We start from the raw sequence: 20,460 nt of genomic DNA on the forward strand, positions 1-20,460 counted from the left end.
ATCACCTCCCAACAACCCTACCAAGTAGGTTATATTATTTTCCACATTTTACAGTTGAGGAAACTGAAGTGGAGAATGATTTCATAGCTACCAGATGCCTGAGATTTAGAGTCCCATTTAGTGCTAAGATTGTATTGGAAGGTGGGGAAAGAGTGGCTTGTATGTGCACAAAAAGAAGATAATCACGGTATGCCAAGGGGCTTAGCTGTCCCCTTCTCTGGGAGATTTTTCTCTACCTCCCAAGTGGGGCTAGCGGCCTCTCCTGTGTACTCACAAGGCACCCGGTACATGGCACTGTCCCTGCCCTCCCCGAGACTTATAATTTCCTATGTGCCTGTTTGCCTCCCCTCTAGATTCATTTCATCCATTTAGGACCCTCAGCTTTGAGCACAGTGGCAATGCTGGGGTTTCCAGAAGTGTTGGTAAGGGGATTTAAATGAATGTAAAGATTGTAAAGTCCGAAGAAAAGATAGAAGGTCCTGTGGTCAGGGGGCATGAATGTGTGATAAAATCTCAACCAAAGGCCACAGGGGATGAGAAGATAGAAGGAAGAAGTTGTCATCCCCTGGAACATGGTATTGAGGGAACCTGTGGGATGGTCTTTCCCCAAGGCCTTGATGACCTCGTGGGGAGAGACCATGGTATAGACTCACTGGCCTCTCATGTACTTCTCCAGCCCCACAAGCCAAGAAGCCTATGAAGTCTGTGGAGTTTCAAGTTCTGCACACTGGTCTGCTCACCTTTTCCTCTTAGAGTAAAGAGATCAAGAAGACATGGAGGAAATGTAAACATATATTGGAAAGTACACGGTGTATAATATTAACTAAAGTCAATAGTTGACATTAGGCTTGGCTCTTGATTTCACTTAATATTATATACCACATATTGATTAATCAGTTGTAACAGTTGTACCACACTAATGCAAGATGTTAAAATAAAAAAAGGTGTGTGTGTGTGTGTGTGTGTGTGTGTGTGTGTGTGAGAGAGAGAGAGAGAGAGAGAGAAACAGAAAGACAGACAGATGAGGTGTATGGGAACTCTACTTTTTTAAGCAATTTTTCCATAAACCTAAAATTGTTCCAAAAAGTAAAATCTATGAAAACAATACAGAGATCTCTGTGATTGCACCTAGAACATACCCGGGAAATACTGCTGATGCACTCTTGCGCACTCACAAGAATCACAGAACTATACAGAGAAGGGCGCCCTCCTCATTCCTTGGGGTAGACAGACGTAGAAACAGGCTCAGCCAACATCAAATGTAACTTGCTCACTTTCTTTCCACTTCCCTTCAATAAGTATGCAGTAGGTGAACATGCTTCATAGAATGGGAAATGCTACACAATTATTAAAAACATGTGGGCTAAATCAATCTAAGAGATTGAAGAGAGCTGCTTCAAGTCATTATACTCAAGTGGACTCCAGGAGGGGTAGCCTTAGCATCTGCTCCTTCTGGCCAAGGGCCAAATGGATTGGGGTCCCGAGCACAGCCACAGGAGGCCAGAATGGCTGTAACTGGTGTCTCTTGTCCTGATCAGAGGGTGAGGGCGGCTTCAGAGTTTCTAGAGTGTGGACCCCATCCTGAGGGGGCATTGGGATGGGGCTGCTCCTGAGCTGGAGGAAGGAGCTGGGATGAGTGTCAGGCAGTTGCTGAGGGGTGGAGGAGAAGGAGTCAGCCGCTGCTAAGAAAGATGGCAGGAGTGGAGCTGGGTGATGCGTGACTCTGGATTAAAAAATTTTTTTAAGCAAGCAAAGAGAATTTCCACTCTGCCAGAGCTAGGAGACCTTTGAGACCATCTCTTCCATCTTCTCACTCTATAGCTGAGAAAATGGGGCCTGGAGGGATCCCCCAGAGACCCAGTGGCAGTCCCACGCTAGGCTGGGCTGTCCCTGACCCCTAGGCTCATGCTTTGCAAAATTGAATGGGCCTGCAAAACAGCTCTCAAGCCTGAGCACTTCTCCCATCTCACCCAAGTAACTCCTCTGCCTTGAGCCTTTTCATGGCTTCTCATTCTGAGAGGAACCACTTACCTCCCCTACCATGGTATCTCAGGGCTCGACAGGCTGTCCTTCTCATCTCTCCAGTCCCATCTCTCTCCCCTTCTACCCACCTCCCCGCCCCCGCCCAGCCTCCTTTCCATCCCCAATCCTGAGGCCCTGGAAGCACTGAAGACCCCTATGTTTCCCACCCACCCAGCTGTCCTTTGTCTCCGGGACTGGATGTGTGCTCTTCCACCTTCAGTTCATCTCCCACTCTGCCTGCTACCAGTGGGGCTGCCATTTCCAGGACAGCCTTCCCCAAGAGTCCAGGCCTATGTCAAATGTCCCGTAGTCCCTCGATTGTAGCTGTCTGCCTACCAGCCCTAATTTCCCACTGGGCCAGAGAGCACCGACAGAGCCTGGCTCAGAGGTGGTGCTTCATAAATATTTATTGACTGAAACAGGGTCTACAAATATTTCTTATAGGCTACAAGCAGAAAGTATTAGTCTCAGTTCCCTCAGGCTCCCTCTCATCCCCTTCCCCCACCTCTCCATGCATCTGCTGGTGTTTAGTTTCCTTTTCCCCATGGCCCTGGAGAACCAGTGGGCCAGGGAACTAGGGGCAACCGCAGTGGCTCTGAACACATGGATGGGATGAGGCTTTAAGTAAGGCAGGTTCATGGCTCCTATTCAGGTAGCTGGACCACTTCCTTGGCCATTTAAAACAAGGCATGACTGGTTTTTATCCCTGTGTGGAGATGGTACAATACCTGCTACAGCAGTTGAACACGGCTGGTTGACGCACACACACTCTGCATTAAGTTTTATGCTTTCAACACCACCATGTTCAGTGTTTGCCCTCCCTGACAAGTGACTGCTGCTCTCCGGGGCTCTGCTGTGCATGCTAGACCAGTCATCTTTACTGTGGTCTTTCCCCTTTATTGCCTTGGAAATGTATAGGCATTAACTTTTATGCTTTTAATCCAAACTAGATGATAAAATTAGGGAAGCAGGGTAGTGTTAATCTACAGGGTTGCCTGTGGAAATAATCTGAGTCCTTCAGAGTACTTGAGGGGATTTCTGAGGTTGTCCTCCCCTCCCTGAGCAAAACTTTCTGTAGCATGCAGAGAAGGGCTGTGCTTGGAAGGAGGTCAAATGCCCCTTGGGCCAAGGAGTGAAAATGTCCCTTTGCATGGCAAACTCAGCACATAGAAGTCAGAGATGGGCTCCGGGAAGAGGATCCCAGAGGAATGCGGGTAGCACGTGTCAGTCTGTCTGCTTTGGGCAGACCCAAATAAGCTTCACCTGCAAACACATTCGAGGGGGAAGGAAGCAAGGCAGGTTATAGGTGACTGGTATGCACATGGAATTCACCACCCACATAAACCCTCCCGCCCTCTCACAGGGGGCAGCGGCTGTCATTTATCAAATGCCCACTTTGCGCTGGGTGCTTGACTTCCATTAGACGTCATCTTTGCCACAGCCCAGTGAGGAAAGTAGAGGTAAACCTTCTCTAATTTCTACACGAAGACATTGAGATACACAGCCAGCTGGTGGCAGAGGTAAGTTTTGAAGCCAGGCAATGAACCAGTTCTAAAGCCCACGCTCTCTCATGATTTTGCACTGCCTCTGCAGGAATTCCTAGAGATTAGGACCATATTAGGGGAGGGGGATGGGGTCTGCCTGCTGGGCATAGAGAGAGACAACAAAGAAGTGGGAGAGGCATCTGGAGCTGGCAGGGCTGCAGCCCACCAGCCTTTGCATTTGACAGTCCTAGGCCTGCTGTGTGACCAGCGGCAAACACTTCTGCAGGGACAGGAGAGGCAGCTTTGTTTGTGCGCCAGCTGCTGGGCAGGGTGTAATTAGGTGGGAAAGGCTCTAAATGTTCCACACGGGCAAATCACAACCTTGCAATTAAAAAAAGCTACATGGAAGTGGAGTGTGAAGGCGTCTGTGACTTCTGCTGTGCTTATCACGGGGAGCAAGTCAGCCAGAAAACTGCTGCTCTGCAGTTCCTTGGATCCAACACTTAACTGAACCTCTCAGGCTGACTTGATGGCACACACTTGGCTTCACCACTGCACCCCCTTGAATGCACTGCTGAGGGGCAGCCTTCTTGCACTCTCCCAAAGTAGAGAGCACCGTGCTGAGCATGGTTCTCTCACAGCACACTGATAAGGCACAAGACACAATACAGCCCCACCTGTTCCAAATCTCCTCATTCCCAAGCACTGTGAGAGTGGCTGGCTCTGTTCAGTCGTATCCAGGAGGACTCTGGGGATTTTTAAAATAAAAGGAAATTGGGATCATGACATGCTTGGAATATCGTGAGGATTTGTTCCTGCCATGTAAGTGCACTGTAATGGGGAAAAAACAATCACTGTTAACAATATTTGTGGGTGAGACTCTGATGTGGCCCCAAAGTAGATGGATCTAGGGGAGGGGCCCAGTGACTTGATCAGACACTGTTTGATGCTGCAAGTAAGCAGGCCCTGCCTTCCTATCAGCCTCTGTTCTTAGGGCAATGCTGACACTAATACCTTGATGTACGTGGTAACTGTGTGCTGTAGTTTGGATGTTGGTCCCCTCTGAGTCTCATGTTGAAATGTGATCCCCAGTGTTGGAAATGGGGCCTAATGGGAGGTGTTTGGGTCACAGGGTGGATCCCTCATAAATGGCCTGCTGCCAGTCTTGCAATGAGTGAGTTCTTGCTCTGTTAGTTCCCATGAGAGCTGGGTGTTTTTTGTTTTTTTTTTTTAATTTTTATTTTAGGAGTTTTGCTCTTGTTGCCCAGGCTGGAGTGCAATGGCACAATCTCAGCTCACCGCAACCTCCACCTCCCGGGTTCAAGTGATTTTCCTGCCTCAGCCTCCCGAGTAGCTGGGATTACAGGCATGCATCACCACGCCCTACTAATTTTGTATTTTTAGTAGAGGTGGGGTTTCTCCATGTTGGTCAGGCTGGTCTGAAACTCCTGACCTCAGGTGATCTGCTGGTCTCAGCCTTCCAAAGTGTTGGGATTACAGGCATGAGCCACTGTGCCTGGCCAAGAGCTGGTTGTTAAAAATAACCTGGCACCTCCCTCCCTCTCTCTTGCCTCCTCTCGCCATGTAATCTCTGCACATGCAGGCTCCCCTTTGCCTTCTGCCATGAGTGGGAGCAGCCTGAGGCCCTCACCAGATGCAGATGCCAGTGCCATGCTTCCTATATGGCCTACAGAACCTTGAGCCAAATAAACCTCTTTTCTTTATAAATTACCCAGCCTCAGATATTTCTTTATAAGTAACACAAACGGACAAAGATAGAAAATTGGTGCCGAGGAGTAGGGCATTGCTATAAAGATACCTGAAAATGTAGAAGCAGCTTTGGAACTTCACCTAGTAATGGGTGAAGGCTGGAAGAATTTAGAGGGCTCAGAAGAAGAGAAAAAGATAAGAGAAAGTTTGAAATTTCTTAAGGATTGGTTAAGTAGTTGGGACCAAAATGCTGTTAGAGATATAGACAGTAAAGGCCATATTGACAAGGTTTCAGATGGAAATGAGGAACTTATTGGGAACTGGAGCAAAGGCCAGCATTGTCATAAATTGGCAAATAACTTGGCTGCCTTGTGTCCATGCCCTAGGGCTTTGTGGAAGGCTGAATTTATGAGTGACGACCTGGCTGGGCGTGGTGGCTCACATCTGCAATCCCAGCACTTTGGGAGGCTGAGGCGGGCAGATCATAAGGTCAGGAGTTCCAGACCAGCTGGTCCACATGGTGAAACCTCGTCTCTACTAAAAATACAAAAATTAGCCAGGCATGGTGGCATGCGCACCTGTGGTCCCAGCTACTTGGGAGGCTGAGAATCACTGAGAATTGCTTGAATCCAGGAGGTGGAGGTTACAGTGGGCCAAGATCACACAGTGAGCCTGGGCAATAGAGCAAGACTCTGTCTAGGGGGAAAAAAAAAGAAAAATAAAAGAGTGATAACCTAGGGTATCTGGCAGAAGAAATTTCTAAGCAGCAAAGCATTCAAGAAGTGACATGGCTGCTTTTAACAGCTTATGCTCAGGTATGAGAGCAAAGGAATGATCTAAAGTTGAAATTTGTAGTTAAATGAGAAGCAGAGCATTAAAACTTAGCAAGTTTGCAGCCTGGCTGTGGTAGAAAAGGAAAGAGCATTTTCAGGAAAAGAACCCAAGGCTAGAGAGATTAGCAATGAGAAAGGGAGCTGGGTGCTAATAGTCAAAACAATTGGAAAAAGGCCCCAAATGCATTCAGAAATCTTCAAGGCTGCCCCTCCCATCACAGGCCCAGGGGCTTAGGGGGACAGAATGGTTTCAAGGGACAGGGCCCTGATGTTGCTGCCCTTCACCACCACCTTGGGTTGCTGCTCCCTGCATTTCTGCACTCTGGCTCTAGCCAGGGCTCAAAGCATCCCTGGTACTGCTTGGTTCTACTACAGAGACAGAAGCAGTAAGCCTTGGCAGCCTCCATGTGGTGCTAAATCTGTAGCTGCACAGAATGCAAGAGGGGTGGAGGCTTGGCACCTTCCTCCTAGCTTTCAGAGGGTGTTGGAAAGCCTGGGTGCCCAGGAAGAAACCTCCCTCGGGGCAGAACCCCTGCAGGGAGACTCTGCTAGAGCAGTGCCTAGTGGAGCTGTGGAATGAGGCTGCCATGGGTACCTCAGAATTATAGAGCCACCAGCAGCATGCAACCTCAGCCTGGAAAAGCTACAGGCACTAGACTCCAATCTGCAAGAATGGCCACATGGACTGTGCCCAGCAAAGCCATGGGGCAGTGCTACCTGAAGCCTTGAAAGCTAACCCCTCACCTAGGATGCTGGATATGGAGTCAAGGGAGATTATTTTGGACCTTTAAGATTTAGTGTCTGCCTTGCTGGGTTTTGAACTTCTGTGAGTCCTCTTACCCCTTTGTTTTGGCTGATTTCTCCCTTTTGGAATGGCGATGTTTACCCAATGTCAGTTCCACTATTGTAACTTGGAAGTAAATAACTTGATTTTGATTTTACAGGCTCACAGCTATAACGAAGTTCCCCTGAGTCTCAGATGAGATTATGGACTTCTGAGTTGATGCTGGAACAAGTCAAGACTTGGGGGACAGATGACTGTATTTTGCATTGAGAAAATCACATGAGATTTGGAAGCCTAGGGGGTAGAATGCTATAGTTTGGCTTGTTTGATCCCTCCAAATCTCATGTTGAAATTTGATCCCCAGTGTTGAAGGTGAGGCCAAATGGGAGGTGTTTGGGTCATGGGAAGGATCCCTCATGAATGGCTTGGTGCCAGCCTTCAGTAATGAGTGAATTCTTGCTCTATTAGTTCCCACAAGAGCTGGCTGTTAAAAAAAAGCCTGGCCCCCTCCCCTTTCTCTTGCCTCCTCCTGCCATGTGATCTCTGTACATGCCAGCTCTCTTTTCCCTTTCTGCCATGAGTGGAAACACCCTAAAGCCCTCATCAGAAGCAGATGCTGGTGCCATGCTTCCTGTACAGCCTGCAGAGCTGTGAGCCAGATACACCCTTTTTCTTTATGAATTACCCAGCCTCAGATATTCTTTATAGCAACACAAGTGGACTAAGACACTGTGCTACCTGTCTTCCCAAGTGCTGCAGGCTGGAGAGGCAACCCTGTGCTTGGTCTGACGGTCAGGCAGCTTGATGTTGCTGCTGTCTACTTTGTAGGGGAGAATATCAGAGATAGCCCCTCATGCCTCTTCTGAACTGCCTGGTAGAAAATGAGGCACTTGCCCAGTGGTCTCTGAGACAACCTCCATTTAGAAGGTGAGCACTGTCTGTGTGTTATCTCCTTCCATCTCTTGTTCTTAATCTTACATTGAATCCCATCATCCATGATCACTGTCACCACCCCGTTCCTGCCCACCCGACTCTACTGCACTATTAAAGTCACACTTCAAACTGTCATTTTCTTTTAATTTTTAATCAGTCTGTGTCAAGAAGAAACAGGACTTGATCAAGCTTCCAGCCCTCACTGCTCTATCAGCATAGCAATTTTAAGGATCAGAGTTTTGTTTACATTTGTCTAAAACCAAGAGAAGGAAAGGAATCAACTCCACAGATCAACATGTATTTGAAGAGACACTTCAGGACACTTTGGGAAATTTTTTAATCAATCAGTTTCTTAGGAACAACACCCAGTGGGCACGATGAGACCCTCAAAGTAGGAATGCAGGAATGATAAGCAGGTGAGGTGGCTGAGCTATCTGGGCTGGGAGGCCAGCCTCCTGGAATCTTAGGACAAATAAAAGGGGGAAAAATCCAACCTCACACTTCTTTTGAAGGTGGGATATGTTTACAGAAACAATTTCTGTTTTGGAAAATAAATGTATGGTTCAATTTGGGGCTGGGGGGAACAATGACAATTGTCAACTAGAGAGAGGCTCATGATTCTGAGATAAATGTTAAGTGGAATCTTTTTAAAATGCTGAAACTAAACATTACCTTGGTTACTGTCTCCATCGTGAGATGTATTTGAACACATTCTGACCATGTGTAAAAACCACCAGATTTAGTCAATGCCAAGGATCCATGTGCCACACCATGAATACAAACACTGATGATATGTTACCAGAAGACAGCACAGAATTCATGAGCTCTACTTTGTGAAGAAATTTCCAGAAAGCAGAGTCTGTCCATCTTTCCTTTCCTTTCTCACTGGAACTGCCACATCCTGCTTTCGTCTTGCTTCGAGTAGAGTTGTCTGGATGAAGGAAGAGTCTCCAAACATCACACAAGGACCTTTCCTTTGGGAGCTGGCCCCTCGCTGAGGGTGCAGGAGGTTCTGCTGTTCTTCCAGCATCTCAACACAGACTTTCTGCAGAGGCTGACCCATCCAAATTTGGAGTCCAGAGACAGTTTGAAGCAGATGTTAGAAGCAAATTTACATGATGTGACATGCTTTCAGAGGGTGTGGGGAGTACTTGCCAGTCAATGGGATGCGTGATGATTCAGTGGGATGTGCGTGGAATTGTCCCACGTTCCACAGCACGATACACATTTAACACCTCCATCCAAGACCGCACGAGGGCTTCCCCGCTGCCCCTGGTTCCCCATGGATCTTGACGAAGCCTCAAATCTCATTTAATAGCCCTGCCATTGCAGTTTGTCAGCCTCATTGTGGAGCCTGAGATGCACAATGTGAACTGCGGTCCCCATGTAGACAAGTTAGACATTTTGCCCCCAAGCTCTATCCTTCTGTGACCTCACTCCAAGATACAAGGTCCTTTCCCCAAAGGAGCAGGAGAGTTATCTGGATCTTGCCCCATATTAGGGATCTTCTTCCATTAGAGGAATTTCTGTAAAAGAAGAGACGGTTATTAGCTTAACATAACCAGAAAACACCATGACGATCTGGAATTATATGCCTCATTAAAATATCTACAGTTTCTCAGTGAGGAGAAGAAAATGTTAAGTTCCACATACCAGTTAATAACCAAATAAATCAACCTCCTATACAGCATCTTTCTGTAACAATTGTTTTTTGCCAGGAAACAATTATGATCTTATTTCCAGTTCATAAAAAATGTTAGATTTTAACCATAGGCCCTAATGGTCATAGCAAATTCAAGTACAGAAAGGCAGCGTGGTTTGCAGAAAAGGAACACTGTGGTGGCCCAGGAGACCTCTGTTTCCATGTCATTACTGCCATTTACTCTCAATATAAGCCAAATTAGTGCTCTCATTTGCAAAGCGGCACTGGGATTCCCCTTCTGTAGGAAACAGAGACCTAATCAATCTGACACATTTTCCTTATTTTACCATGAATCTACCCTTCCTTGTGACAGGTACACATGCATTTTTACTTCACATCTGGTAAAAATAACTTCTATGTACACAGAACTCTGGGGCTAGAACACACTGCTGGGCCCTAATGCGTGCCTCTGGATCCTTCTTCCTGGCATGTATGTGCCATCCTGTCCCTAAGCCCCACTTCCAGAAGTCCTATCTAATTAAGGAATAAAGAAGAAAAATATTCCGGATCATATGGACCCTACAAAAAATGAAGCACCGGCCACTGTTGCCTTTCTACTCTGGATGGCTCAGTGCCTTTTGGTGCTTCTTGAAATTTCCATTAATGGGCTCATTACTTGCAAGATGATGATCATTCCTTACAATAATTGGCCTTGCCCAAGGCCTCTACATGGAGAGAGAGCATGAAGCAATTTAAGCTGAGTGAGAGGTAAACATTGATTTGACTCTGTGCTGGGGGGTGAAGCGTGCGTAGCAAGGAGCTGGCTTGAAGATGCTGGTGCAGAGGTGTTTGCAGGTGTGGCTTGGGCCCTGGGTCAAGCACTTACCATCTGCAATGTCGATGCCTGGGCTGGTGGATGCCACCTCCTCCGCCGTGCTGGCAATTGTGTCAGGGTTGTCCGAAGCAGGGTGGGTGCTCTCTTGGCACCTAGGAGGTGAATACAGACTTTGGAGCAGCTCAGAAGAGCCTGAGACGCTGTCACAGGTTTCTGACTCCCCTGGGCCTGTGTCCGTGTCCCCTGAGCCGGGGTATGCTGGGGGGCTCTGGTCGTCCACGGGTAAGGGGCAGCCCTGGCCCACAGAGGCCATGTACCCGGGGCCTAAGGCACTCAAGCCGCCACTCACAGCCTCGTCATAGGACGGGAGCATGACGGGCACGCCGTCTACCACCACAAAGTCAGGGTCACTGCTGGAACTCCGGGGAGGCCCCCTGTGTAAAGGAAAGAAGTGCCAACATGTCAGAGCCATGCCACTCTCGGGATGAGGCCACCCACGCTCCCTCCTGCACTCGGGGTCCTCAGGACCCACGACGGGCAGCAGAGTCCCATATGGAGGATAATATGGAAGAACCAGCCTCCTTTCAGGGACTCCTCTGGAAGACGATGCTGCCACCCCGGCTGCCCATGCTCCGGAGAGAGGAGGTTTTCTTTTTGTCACTCTCTCGTGTCCTCCTGCCTCTGGGCCTAACTATCTCCTCATGCTTTTCCCTTGCTCCTTTGACCTGTGGGCTTTGGCCTTCTGGCCATAAGCTCATGGGGCAGGGGACAACATAACCCTTTCTAACAGAGCATCTCAGTGCACCTCTGCAGTGTCCTGTAGGATGGGATTGAAAGTGGGATAGCATTGTTAAAAATATAGAAAATAGGCCAGGTGTGGTGGCTCACACCTGCAATCCCAGCACTTTGGGAGATTTTGCTTGAGCCCAGGAGTTTGAGACCAACCTGGGCAACATAGTGAAACCCTGTCTATTCAAAAAATAAAAATGTTAGCCACATGTGGTAGCACGTGCCTGTAGCCCCAGCTATTCAGAAGGCCGAGGCAGGAGGATCCCTGGAACCCAGGAGTTGGAGGCTGCAGTGAGCCATGATTGTACCACTGCACTCCAGCCTGGGTGACAGAGCGAGACCTTGTCTCATAAAAAACAAACAAACAAAAAACAGTAACTGTGGACCCTGAGTGCCCAGAGGGACTAGCTGGTCCTATGTTCATCATGTTCCTTCGCTGTTTTCTGCTGTAGTATAAAAATCACTACATTTTAGTCTAGATAGAAAAAAAAAAAACTCAGGAAAGAAGGAAAAAAAAGGAAAGCTGTGAGCACCATGTCACTACCCCGTTCAAGCTGCGCAGACTCACCGCCACCTCCTGCGCCCCCGCCACTCTTCTAAGCAAGGCCCGGGCTGCTGATGTGAGGGATCCAGGAGCGGCGGCAAAGTGAGTCTGCATGTCTGCAGGGCTCCCTCGCGTGGGCGCGCACACAGCTCCTGGCCTGCTCCCTTTGCTTCTCAGCACTGCACATTCAACACTGCCCGATTGGAGCCCGGGGCATCTGACGTCACAGCCTGGGCTCCGTGTGACCCCCCCACACTCTGCTCCTGGCCTCAAGAGGAACCCAGGGTGGCTAAGAAGTAGCCAATGGAACTTGGTTTCTTCCCTTTTTTTTTTTTTTTTGAGATACAGTCTCACTCTGTCACCCAGGCTGGAGTGCAGTGGCACCATCTTGGCTCACTGAAACCTCCGCCTCCCAGGCTCATGCAATTCTCCTGCTTCAGCCTCCCGGGTAGCTGGAATTACGGGAATGCACCACCACCCCCAGCTAATTTTTGTATTTTTAGGAGAGACAAGGTTTCACCATGTTGGCCAGGCTGGTCTTGAACTCCTGACCTCAGGTGATCCACCTGCCTCGGACTCCCAGAGTGCTGGGATTACAGATGTGAGCCATCGCGCCTGGCCAGAACTTGGTTTCTTATTGTCTCTGCTGGGAACTGGTGCTGAGGGAGGAGGCCAAAGGTAAAATACCAGGAAGAGAAGACCCAGCTGGGTGGGCAGAAAGTGAATCTCTGAGTGCTGGTGGCAGGGGCTCTAAACCCAAGAAAATGAAACATCTGTGGGTGGAGGGGAAGCATAGGTTGTGTGTCTCTCTAATGCTCAAGTCCACTGACTTTTTGAAATATCTTGCAAAGGCTTGGAGATTATGGTGGTGGACTCCTTGTCCCGCAGCTCTTAAAGGCTGCCCAGAGAGGGCGGGAGACCACCAAGACCACGCTCTTCAGGGGGTAGGAGGCAAGAGGCAGGAGGAAAGGAGGAGCTAGCTCTGAGCCAGACTGCTCTCCCTCCACAGCCACCACTAGTTACTGCTTCCTTGACAATGACACTCCCTTCCTCTCCGGCCACTTCACTGTCTTGTGCTGGCCTCCTCTTCTCGCTCAGGACTCCCTGCCTCCTCACCGTCCCTGGAACCTCCATGTTGTCTAGGCCAGGGTGAGCAGACGCCTCTCTTCTCCATTTCTCACCCTAACAGTCCACACCCAGGCTACAGCTCTCACGATCTGGCAGCTTCCCCTCCACGTGTCCCCGCCATGCCACTCAGCTCCCATACACCCCTCGTCAACATCCCTGCAGGCTCTACTCTGGTGGAACCTGGAGGAAAAAAAGTCCATTCTTGGTTTGCCTTTGAGATTCTTGTCATGTATTTGAAGCCAACCTTCCCCAAACAACTCAAGAATAATAAAAGATGAAAGACTCAAGGGCTGAAGAACATCAAGTGAAAGGGTTTTGAGAACATTTTAAAAACATCTTAATATTTAGTGGATATCCTGGAAACTTTTCTTCCAAGAATATGTAGAAAAATAGCTCTGTGGGCCCTTTTAAAGTACTTGAATGCACTATCAATCACAGCCTTGCGGGTTGGCTTTCTCTTTGTAATCCTCAGGCCTTCTTGAGATACTGTAATTGCTCAATGATAGAACGCGGTCCCTTGATGAATATATAATAATGTGGAAGACAGAGAGTGGATGGCAGGTTGGAGAGGAAGGAAGGTTTCAGCATCTTAGCAAGAGCTTGCTGTGGCACCAGGATGGCACTGACACACCTCTGGGCCTGGGGAGGGATGCAGGTGACACCCACATCTGGCACACATTTGTGGCTGGGGAGAAAGGGATGTGCCTGTTAGGTTGTGACCATGGGGGGGCGGTCCCTGCTGCCAGGCAAGGGAGAATTGCTAAGTGAGGGAGGCCTCCCTGTAGGGTGTGAGGTTAAGGGCAAAGGGGGGTAGGTGCTGTCTCCAGCAGCTCTGCCCACTTCCTTCACTCCTCTCACAGCTGGGAGGTGTGAGAGACACACTGCGTTTTCCTGAAGGGAAGAGAGAAGTGGTTAATTCCAGGAGCCTCCTCCTCCATGAGCAATAGTCCCTTTTTCAGGTACATATGACTCTGGGGACTAGGCTGTCCCTGTGGGCAAAAAACAAACGCCCTTTTCTGAAGCATTAGGTTCTGAAAAATGAGAAGACTCTGACATGGCCACAGAAGGCAAGGAAAAGACAGCTTGTATCAGTGGCCCCCTGGCTAGTGTTCTGCGGTGTTTTGCTGTCCTCACCTCCTCTTCTCAATGTTCATAAACTTATCCTTTTGCTTTCTAAACTACTTCTCCCTCAGGAACAGTGATTTGCCAGCAGTAGTGCTGGGTGGCTCTTCTTTGTTCCTAAGGGTGCTGGTGCCGTCCTCTTTGGTGGTGACGACTTGAGGCTGAAGATACCAACCCGAGCTGATTGGTGCAGCTGAGAAGGATGGAGAAGCGCCTTCCACATGTCCCACTCCAGGGGTTCAGATAAGACTTCATGGTAGACTCTCACTAGCCCTTTCCTGATTCCTCCTGGAATCAGAAAAGTCTTTTCTCCTTCCTGAGACTTCTCAATGCATAACACTTTTGTTCACACACCTCTGACCTGTGTCCCAGTCAGCTGTGTGCGCGTCTTACCCTGCCTATAGACTGAGCTGCGTGGTGCCTCACTCCAGGGCCACATGCAGGGGGACCACAGTGGGAATGGTGCCCCTGGGTGGAGCAGTCCACAGCCTGCAGCCCTAACTCTGTGATCCCATTGATAGCCCCCCATGATGCCCACCTGCAAATCGTCTACTGCAGGAAGGAGGGAGAGAGGTAGGAAAGAAAGAAAGAGGAAAATGAGGTCTGTCTCCAGCTTGGTGCTCAAAACAACCCAGAACATGGTTTTTGCTCTCCCCTGTTTCCCTTTAGAGCTCCAACTTTTCACTCACCACATTCTCTCTCTGCTGCTAAGGGTGGCTGCATTGAGTCAGATCTTGAGCCACAGCTGCCAAGACATGAAACTGACCTGGGGGGAAAGTGGGCCTTGAACTTGGTCTGGAACATCCTGGCCAGGATGACAAGCAGCAGCACCAGCAGCACACTGGTTGCCGTGAACGCCACAATCTTCCACGTGGTCAGGAGGGTCTCATGGGTGCTGGGCCATGTTTGCTCTGCATGAGGGAGAACAAAGCTGTAGGTGAGGCTCCCAGACCGTGAGAGGTGCCGAGGTTCCCCGTGGGCTCATTTGCTGGATGCATCTGGCACAAGAGATGCATGCAAGGTGCCTCTGACCCCCAGGGCTCGGCAGAGATACCACGTACCCCTGCAGCTCATGTAAATTGCATCAGGATCCACCCAACACTAAAAACCTGTCTCTGGCATGGGCTCTGCCAGGTTGCAGACCTGCATGCTCACATTCCAGTCCCAGGCGCAGGCCTGGCACAGGCTTAAATAATGCATCGGCCTCTTGAGAACAAAGGTGAGCATCCCTCTTGCCTGGAGAAGTTGCTCCGAAATGGACCAAGGGCTGAGGGAGTGGGAAGCTGGGCCCTTTGTGAATGTTCTGGGATATGCTGTGGAGTTGGGTAAAGCAAGAAACAGAGGGTAAAGGGGACCCCTGTTCCACAGCTCTCATGCCCTACCACCTCTGGCCATCAACTGCCTGCCAGGTCAGGGGCAGCAAGAGCAGACCCTTCCAGAAGAGACTCTTATCCTTTGGGCATGGGCCACCCTGTCTCTTAGACGTCTCCCTGCCTTGTCCTGCCCACCCTCTTAGACATTCTTTCTGCACTTCTCCCCTCGCTGGCTCACAGGGTCATGTGTGCGCCTCCAGAGACCTGGCATTAACGAGCGCTTCCTTGTGCCCAAGGGAAAGGCATGCAGTCATCAGTACTGCTCAGGGCAGCATCCCCAGCCTGGAAAGGGCTGGGGAGAGTGGGAAGGAGACAGTGGGTGTGTGCTGGTACCCCAGTCTCTATCCTGTGGTCACTACCCAGGTGCACTGAGGCCAGCGGGGAAGGTGGTTTGCAAGTAAGTCATTTGCTTTTAACTATGAAGCCCTGAAGCTTGCAAATGGCCTATAGTTTTACAAGTGAGAGCAGGTGTTACCCACAGTATCATTTGTATTCTGATATGTGTCCTTGAGTGGAAGAGAAAGGTAAAGTTATGTGTCGCTTGGGTCCAGGGCAATGCATGTAATTCTGGTCACATCCATAGGCCTGTGTCCTTACCAGTGGAAAGGGACAAGGCTGAGAGAAAAAAGAGTGTGGAGGCTGGAGGTCCTTTCATGGATGTTAGGGGTCTAGGGACCCCGTTTAGAGGGTCAGCTTTTTAAGCTGGGAATGGACAGGTTAATACTCCTGACCCTCTGAATGGGGTCCCTAGGTCCCTAGCATCCATGGAAGGACCTCCAGCAGACAGGTTAATACACTCTTGACCCTCTGAACAGGACCTACAAGCATCTGGCACAGAGCCCAACAGCAGCCCCATCGACCCGCAATGATATGTTTCGATATCCTGTTCCTGACACTGGGCGTGGGAGGAGAGATACAGCTTGGTACATAACCACCACCCACTATGTGCAGATGGTCCAAGGAGGGTCCATCTCCTCCAAGGGTGAGGATTTCAGTCTTACCTGATTTGATGCAGTAGACTTGATAGGAAGGAAACCACTCTCCGTACTGGCAGGTGATATACTTGTAGTCGCTGGTGAGGCTGTAGCCAGGATCGCAGTAAAACTCCACCACGGTTCCGTGGTTGTAGCGCTCACAAGGCCGCGGGTGGCAGACGAAATCTCCGTGACTCACCATTGGAGGTAGTGGACAGACTTGGGCAGTAGGGGAGAATAAAAGTTTCAGAACCACATGCTCACCTTTGTCTGAAGCCCTTAAGACAAAGAATGGCCTAGGAGAACTCAGTTAAAAATGTGCTTATGGATTAATTACCAGGCTACTGAGTTGCACTAGAGATGGTCTCCTTTTTAGTAGTTCATGGGAGGCGGAATGGAAGCCTGCTGTAATATTCTGAGCACGTGCCGTTGTGACATGGCATTGTGAAGTACATCGTAAAAGAGAGGCTCGTTTTACAATGCAAAGAGTATGCCTATTTAATAGAGAGTATTAAGCTACTGTATTAATAATGCATGCTATTATGTACCAGACAACCTAGTAAATAAAATTAAGATATTTCTGGACAAAATCTTTACTGAAAGGCATAGTTATCCCAAGCCTGTTTCTGTGACCACAGTAGTAATTTGGGTCTATTAAAATCACAGGGCAGTGTCCCTAACCTGATCCCCTACAGCCCTGCTGAGGCTTGGCCAATGACGAACATGGAGCGGTTCTTCTAGCTCTGCTTGCAGAGCCAGGGCACAGCCTCCAGGGCAACCAGAGTTAGATGCCTTGGGCATGAGGCTTGGTTCTGCCATCAACACCACACTGCGTGACCTTAAGCAGATCCCTTAACCTCTTTGAGCCTTGATTTTTCTCCTCTGTCAAATGGAAGCTTATTCTACCCTAGGAGGACGCCTTAGGGTTCTGACTTGAATATCCCATCATGTTAGGGGAAGAAAAAGTTGTTTTTAGTGTCCTATCTTGGTACTGCATTCTAGGTTGCAAGGTAAGAATGGTTCCATCTCTGTCACCACAAAGACGGCTTCAGTGGGAGTTCGGTGCTTTTTATGCCACAAGGAGCTCGTTCTTGGATGAGGACTCAGAAATAAACAGTGCTGCCGCTTAAACATTCTTCAAGAAACAGTCAAACCACAGATTCTATCAATGCCAACTTCAAACCCACACTCATGGAAACCAGTAAGAACTCTGACCAAAAAAAAAAAAAGAATGTAAAAGAGTTAACTTTGATTCCCTTCCTTGGGGTAACCAAACACCCTGGCCAGTGCAGAACAGGCAGTGCCCACTGTACAGGCCAGAAGAGGTGCCCTCTCCACACTGGCCACTGAAACTACTCACTGGCAGCAGCGGGTGCCCACTGAGGCTGGAAAACAAGATGGCCCTCCCTGCAGAGCAGGCCACCCTGCTGGTGGTGTCCCAAGGCGTGTGAAGCAGGGTTGGAGGCACACTACAGGCACTCTCTAGTCCTGCAAACAACACTGCAGTGTAGATCTTGTTGGTTCTTTCAGAGAAGGGGAAACGGAAACTCACAGAAGCAACTAGAGGAGTGAGTAGAAGCCCAGGCATGCTCTAGACAGGCCTAGGTCTGAATTCCGGCTGAACTACTCACCAGCCGAGTGACCCTAAACTAATCCCTGTGCATCTTTGAGCTTCAGGGTCCTCAGCTGTACAAGAGTCTCTGAGGGCTATCTCGAGAAATGCTGGTGAGGGCTTAGTTCAGAGCTGACAAACTGATTATTCAGGGAAAACCAGGACTTGAGTGTCTAAAGAGATGGAATTTAACGAGGTGATGGCAAAGTGGAGAAGCCAGCAGGAACACCCCAAGATTAGTGACAGCAGGAAGCCACTACCGCTCCTGGGCTGGTGGGATGAAGGGGTCTCGTTGCTGGGGTCCCTAGTGGAAGGTGGAACCATGGAGGTCTATCCCACGGGAACTGGAGCCCGGGGAAACTCAGACCCTGCTGGAGATGCCCCCAGGGCAGGAACAGTGAGGGAGAAGTAGCCTGATTCTCCACCTGCCCACACTCCAGGCTCCCTCTGGACAAAGACAGTGGGGAGCCAGGTGACAAGGGGGTCTGGGAAATGGGGTCTGCGGCGGACAGCCTGTCTAGATCTGGTGCAGTGCAGGGAAGATCCAGGGCAGATCTGAGGCTGGCAGGCCCAGGGTGTGCTCAGTAAATGGCTGTCAGGTGGCTGCTGTGAGGATCCCACAGGCAGACACTGGCAGAGACAGGCTTTGAGCTCTGACTCTGAGGCCCAGGAGCTTTCTGCTGCCCTGCCTCAGGGTATCTCCTGGGCTGGCAAATGCAGTCACATAACCCCTGGCATTTCCACAAACAGGGGCTCTTTTCAAGTTTGCTACCACCAGGGTGCTCTGGGAGCATCTCCAGGAAATAAAGCAGAAGGAAGCAAAGGGAAGGACAGCTGATAAGGAAGAGGGAGAGAGAAAAAGGCAGTGGCCACGTTGTTGAACTGGTCCTGGGAGATCCAGGGATGTGGCCTTAAGGGCTCATCTCTCCTTGGAGGCCCTCCTCCGTGCTGCTTCTCCTCTACTCAATTCCTGGCTCTTCCCACAAGGAAGGGGTCTCCAGTGGCCCCGGGACTGCCTGGGGGCCCCCTTCCCTGCACTGCTGGAGCGTTCTCCAGCGCTGCTGTACGCTCAGGAGGCCAGCATCTTCTCTGGGACAGGAGCCCCTTTCTGTGGTCAAGGGTATGGCAAGTGTCCATTGACAGATGAACGGATAAAGAAAATATGGGCAATATACACCACAGAATATTATTCAGCCTTAAAAAAGAAGGAAATCCTGCCCTTTAGGACACAATGGAGAAACCTGGAGGACATTCTGCTAAGTGAAATAAACCAGGCACAGAAAGACAGATACTGCATGATTTCACTTACATGTGAAATCTAAAAAAGTTGAATACATAAAAACGGGGAGCAGAATGGTGGTTACCAGGGTCGGGGAGGTAGAGGGAATCGGAAGATGTAGGTCAAAGGGTAAAAGGGTGCATGCAGTTCCATAGGATGAAGTCCAGAGCTCTGACGTATAGTATCCAGACTCCAGTTAATAATACTGTATTATACACTGGAAATTCACTAAGAGAGTAGATTTCAGGAAATGGATTATGTTAACTTACTTGACTGTAATAATCATTTCACTGTGTAGATGTATCTCAAAACATCATGTTGTACACCTTAAATATCTAACATTTTTATGAAAGAGAAAAAGAGGTACACAGAGCAGGAAGGCACTTCTCCTCAATGGCTCTCTAAACAAGCCCCTGAGGGCCACTGTAGGATTAGAAAATTACCAAAACTGTTTTCAAAGCACAGAAAACGTCATGAAAGAGCCCACATAAATGTACGCAAGTTTGTTATCAGCAGCATTTTTTTTCCTCACTGGGCCTGAAGGATGAACGACTGTTCAAATCATTGCATTCACCCTGAGGCAAATGGTCCCATGGTGTGCTCAAGAATTTCTGTACCGTACAGATCAACCATTTAATCAATCATTTAATGAGCAAAGGCAGGCAGCACAGAGTGGCACATAGGGGCGTGGGCAGGGGAGTTACCCAAATTTGTGTTCAAACCTCAGCTCTACCACTGATGAGCTTCAGGGTGTTAGGCAGCTTGTTTGACTTCTCGGTGTCTTAGCTTTCCCATCTGTCTAATGAGTGAAACAATTCCCAACTCCTCCAGTTGTTGAGAGGATTTGAAGATGTATGAAAACCGCATAACACAAAGGTCAGGGACACAGTAGGCACTTAATAAATAATAGCTATTAGTATCACTGGTGTCCAAACTTGCTGGGGTTCCCATGCTGCCCTTCCCGTACTGGGGCACTACCAGGCTCCTTGTGCAATTAGAATACCTGGGATTGCACCAGGGAAGCCCCAAACATTCAGAGAATGTGAACACATCTCATCACCACATTTTCTCAGAGGCCAGATAAAAACCATCCATTGTAGGGGCTTTAACTCTGAGACCGTCATAATCGGCTGGTAATGGAGATGCATTTTCCCCTTAAGTAGAAACATTTATCTTCACACCTTGTAGTGTTTGTAATGATTGCACCTGGCAGATCATTAGCTTTGCTGTAAAGGAACCCCATGTGGTGTAATGAGGGTAGAGGGTGGGAGCGTTTCTTTTAACTTGGAACAAAACAACAACAAAAGTATTATTAATTATAAACGTAGGGAGGCTTATTTAAAAATCCCAATATAAAAATACCCATGGCTTAGGCGACTTCCACCTCTCACCCAAC

General features: G+C 49.1%; 1 protein-coding gene across 3 annotated transcripts in view; it reads right to left on the bottom strand.

Annotated features, from left to right (window-relative positions):
- Positions 1 to 2,182: 2,182 nt before the first annotated feature.
- Positions 2,183 to 20,460, bottom strand: part of SUSD4 (sushi domain containing 4) — a 156,147-nt gene continuing 137,869 nt past the window's right edge. For all 3 annotated transcript variants that reach the window (XM_058430610.1, XM_058430609.1, XM_032136667.2), the window contains exons 6-9: positions 16,201 to 16,392; positions 14,593 to 14,737; positions 10,295 to 10,677; positions 2,183 to 9,292 (exon numbers count right to left, since the gene is read on the bottom strand). In XM_058430610.1, coding sequence (XP_058286593.1) covers positions 9,264 to 9,292; positions 10,295 to 10,677; positions 14,593 to 14,737; positions 16,201 to 16,392 — 749 coding nt within the window. In that variant the 3' untranslated portion in view covers positions 2,183 to 9,263. The remainder of the gene's footprint in view (positions 9,293 to 10,294; positions 10,678 to 14,592; positions 14,738 to 16,200; positions 16,393 to 20,460) is intronic.

Source organism: Hylobates moloch, unplaced genomic scaffold, assembly GCF_009828535.3.
Source record: "Hylobates moloch isolate HMO894 unplaced genomic scaffold, HMol_V3 SCAFFOLD_18, whole genome shotgun sequence".
In the NCBI taxonomy this organism is placed as follows: domain Eukaryota; kingdom Metazoa; phylum Chordata; class Mammalia; order Primates; family Hylobatidae; genus Hylobates; species Hylobates moloch.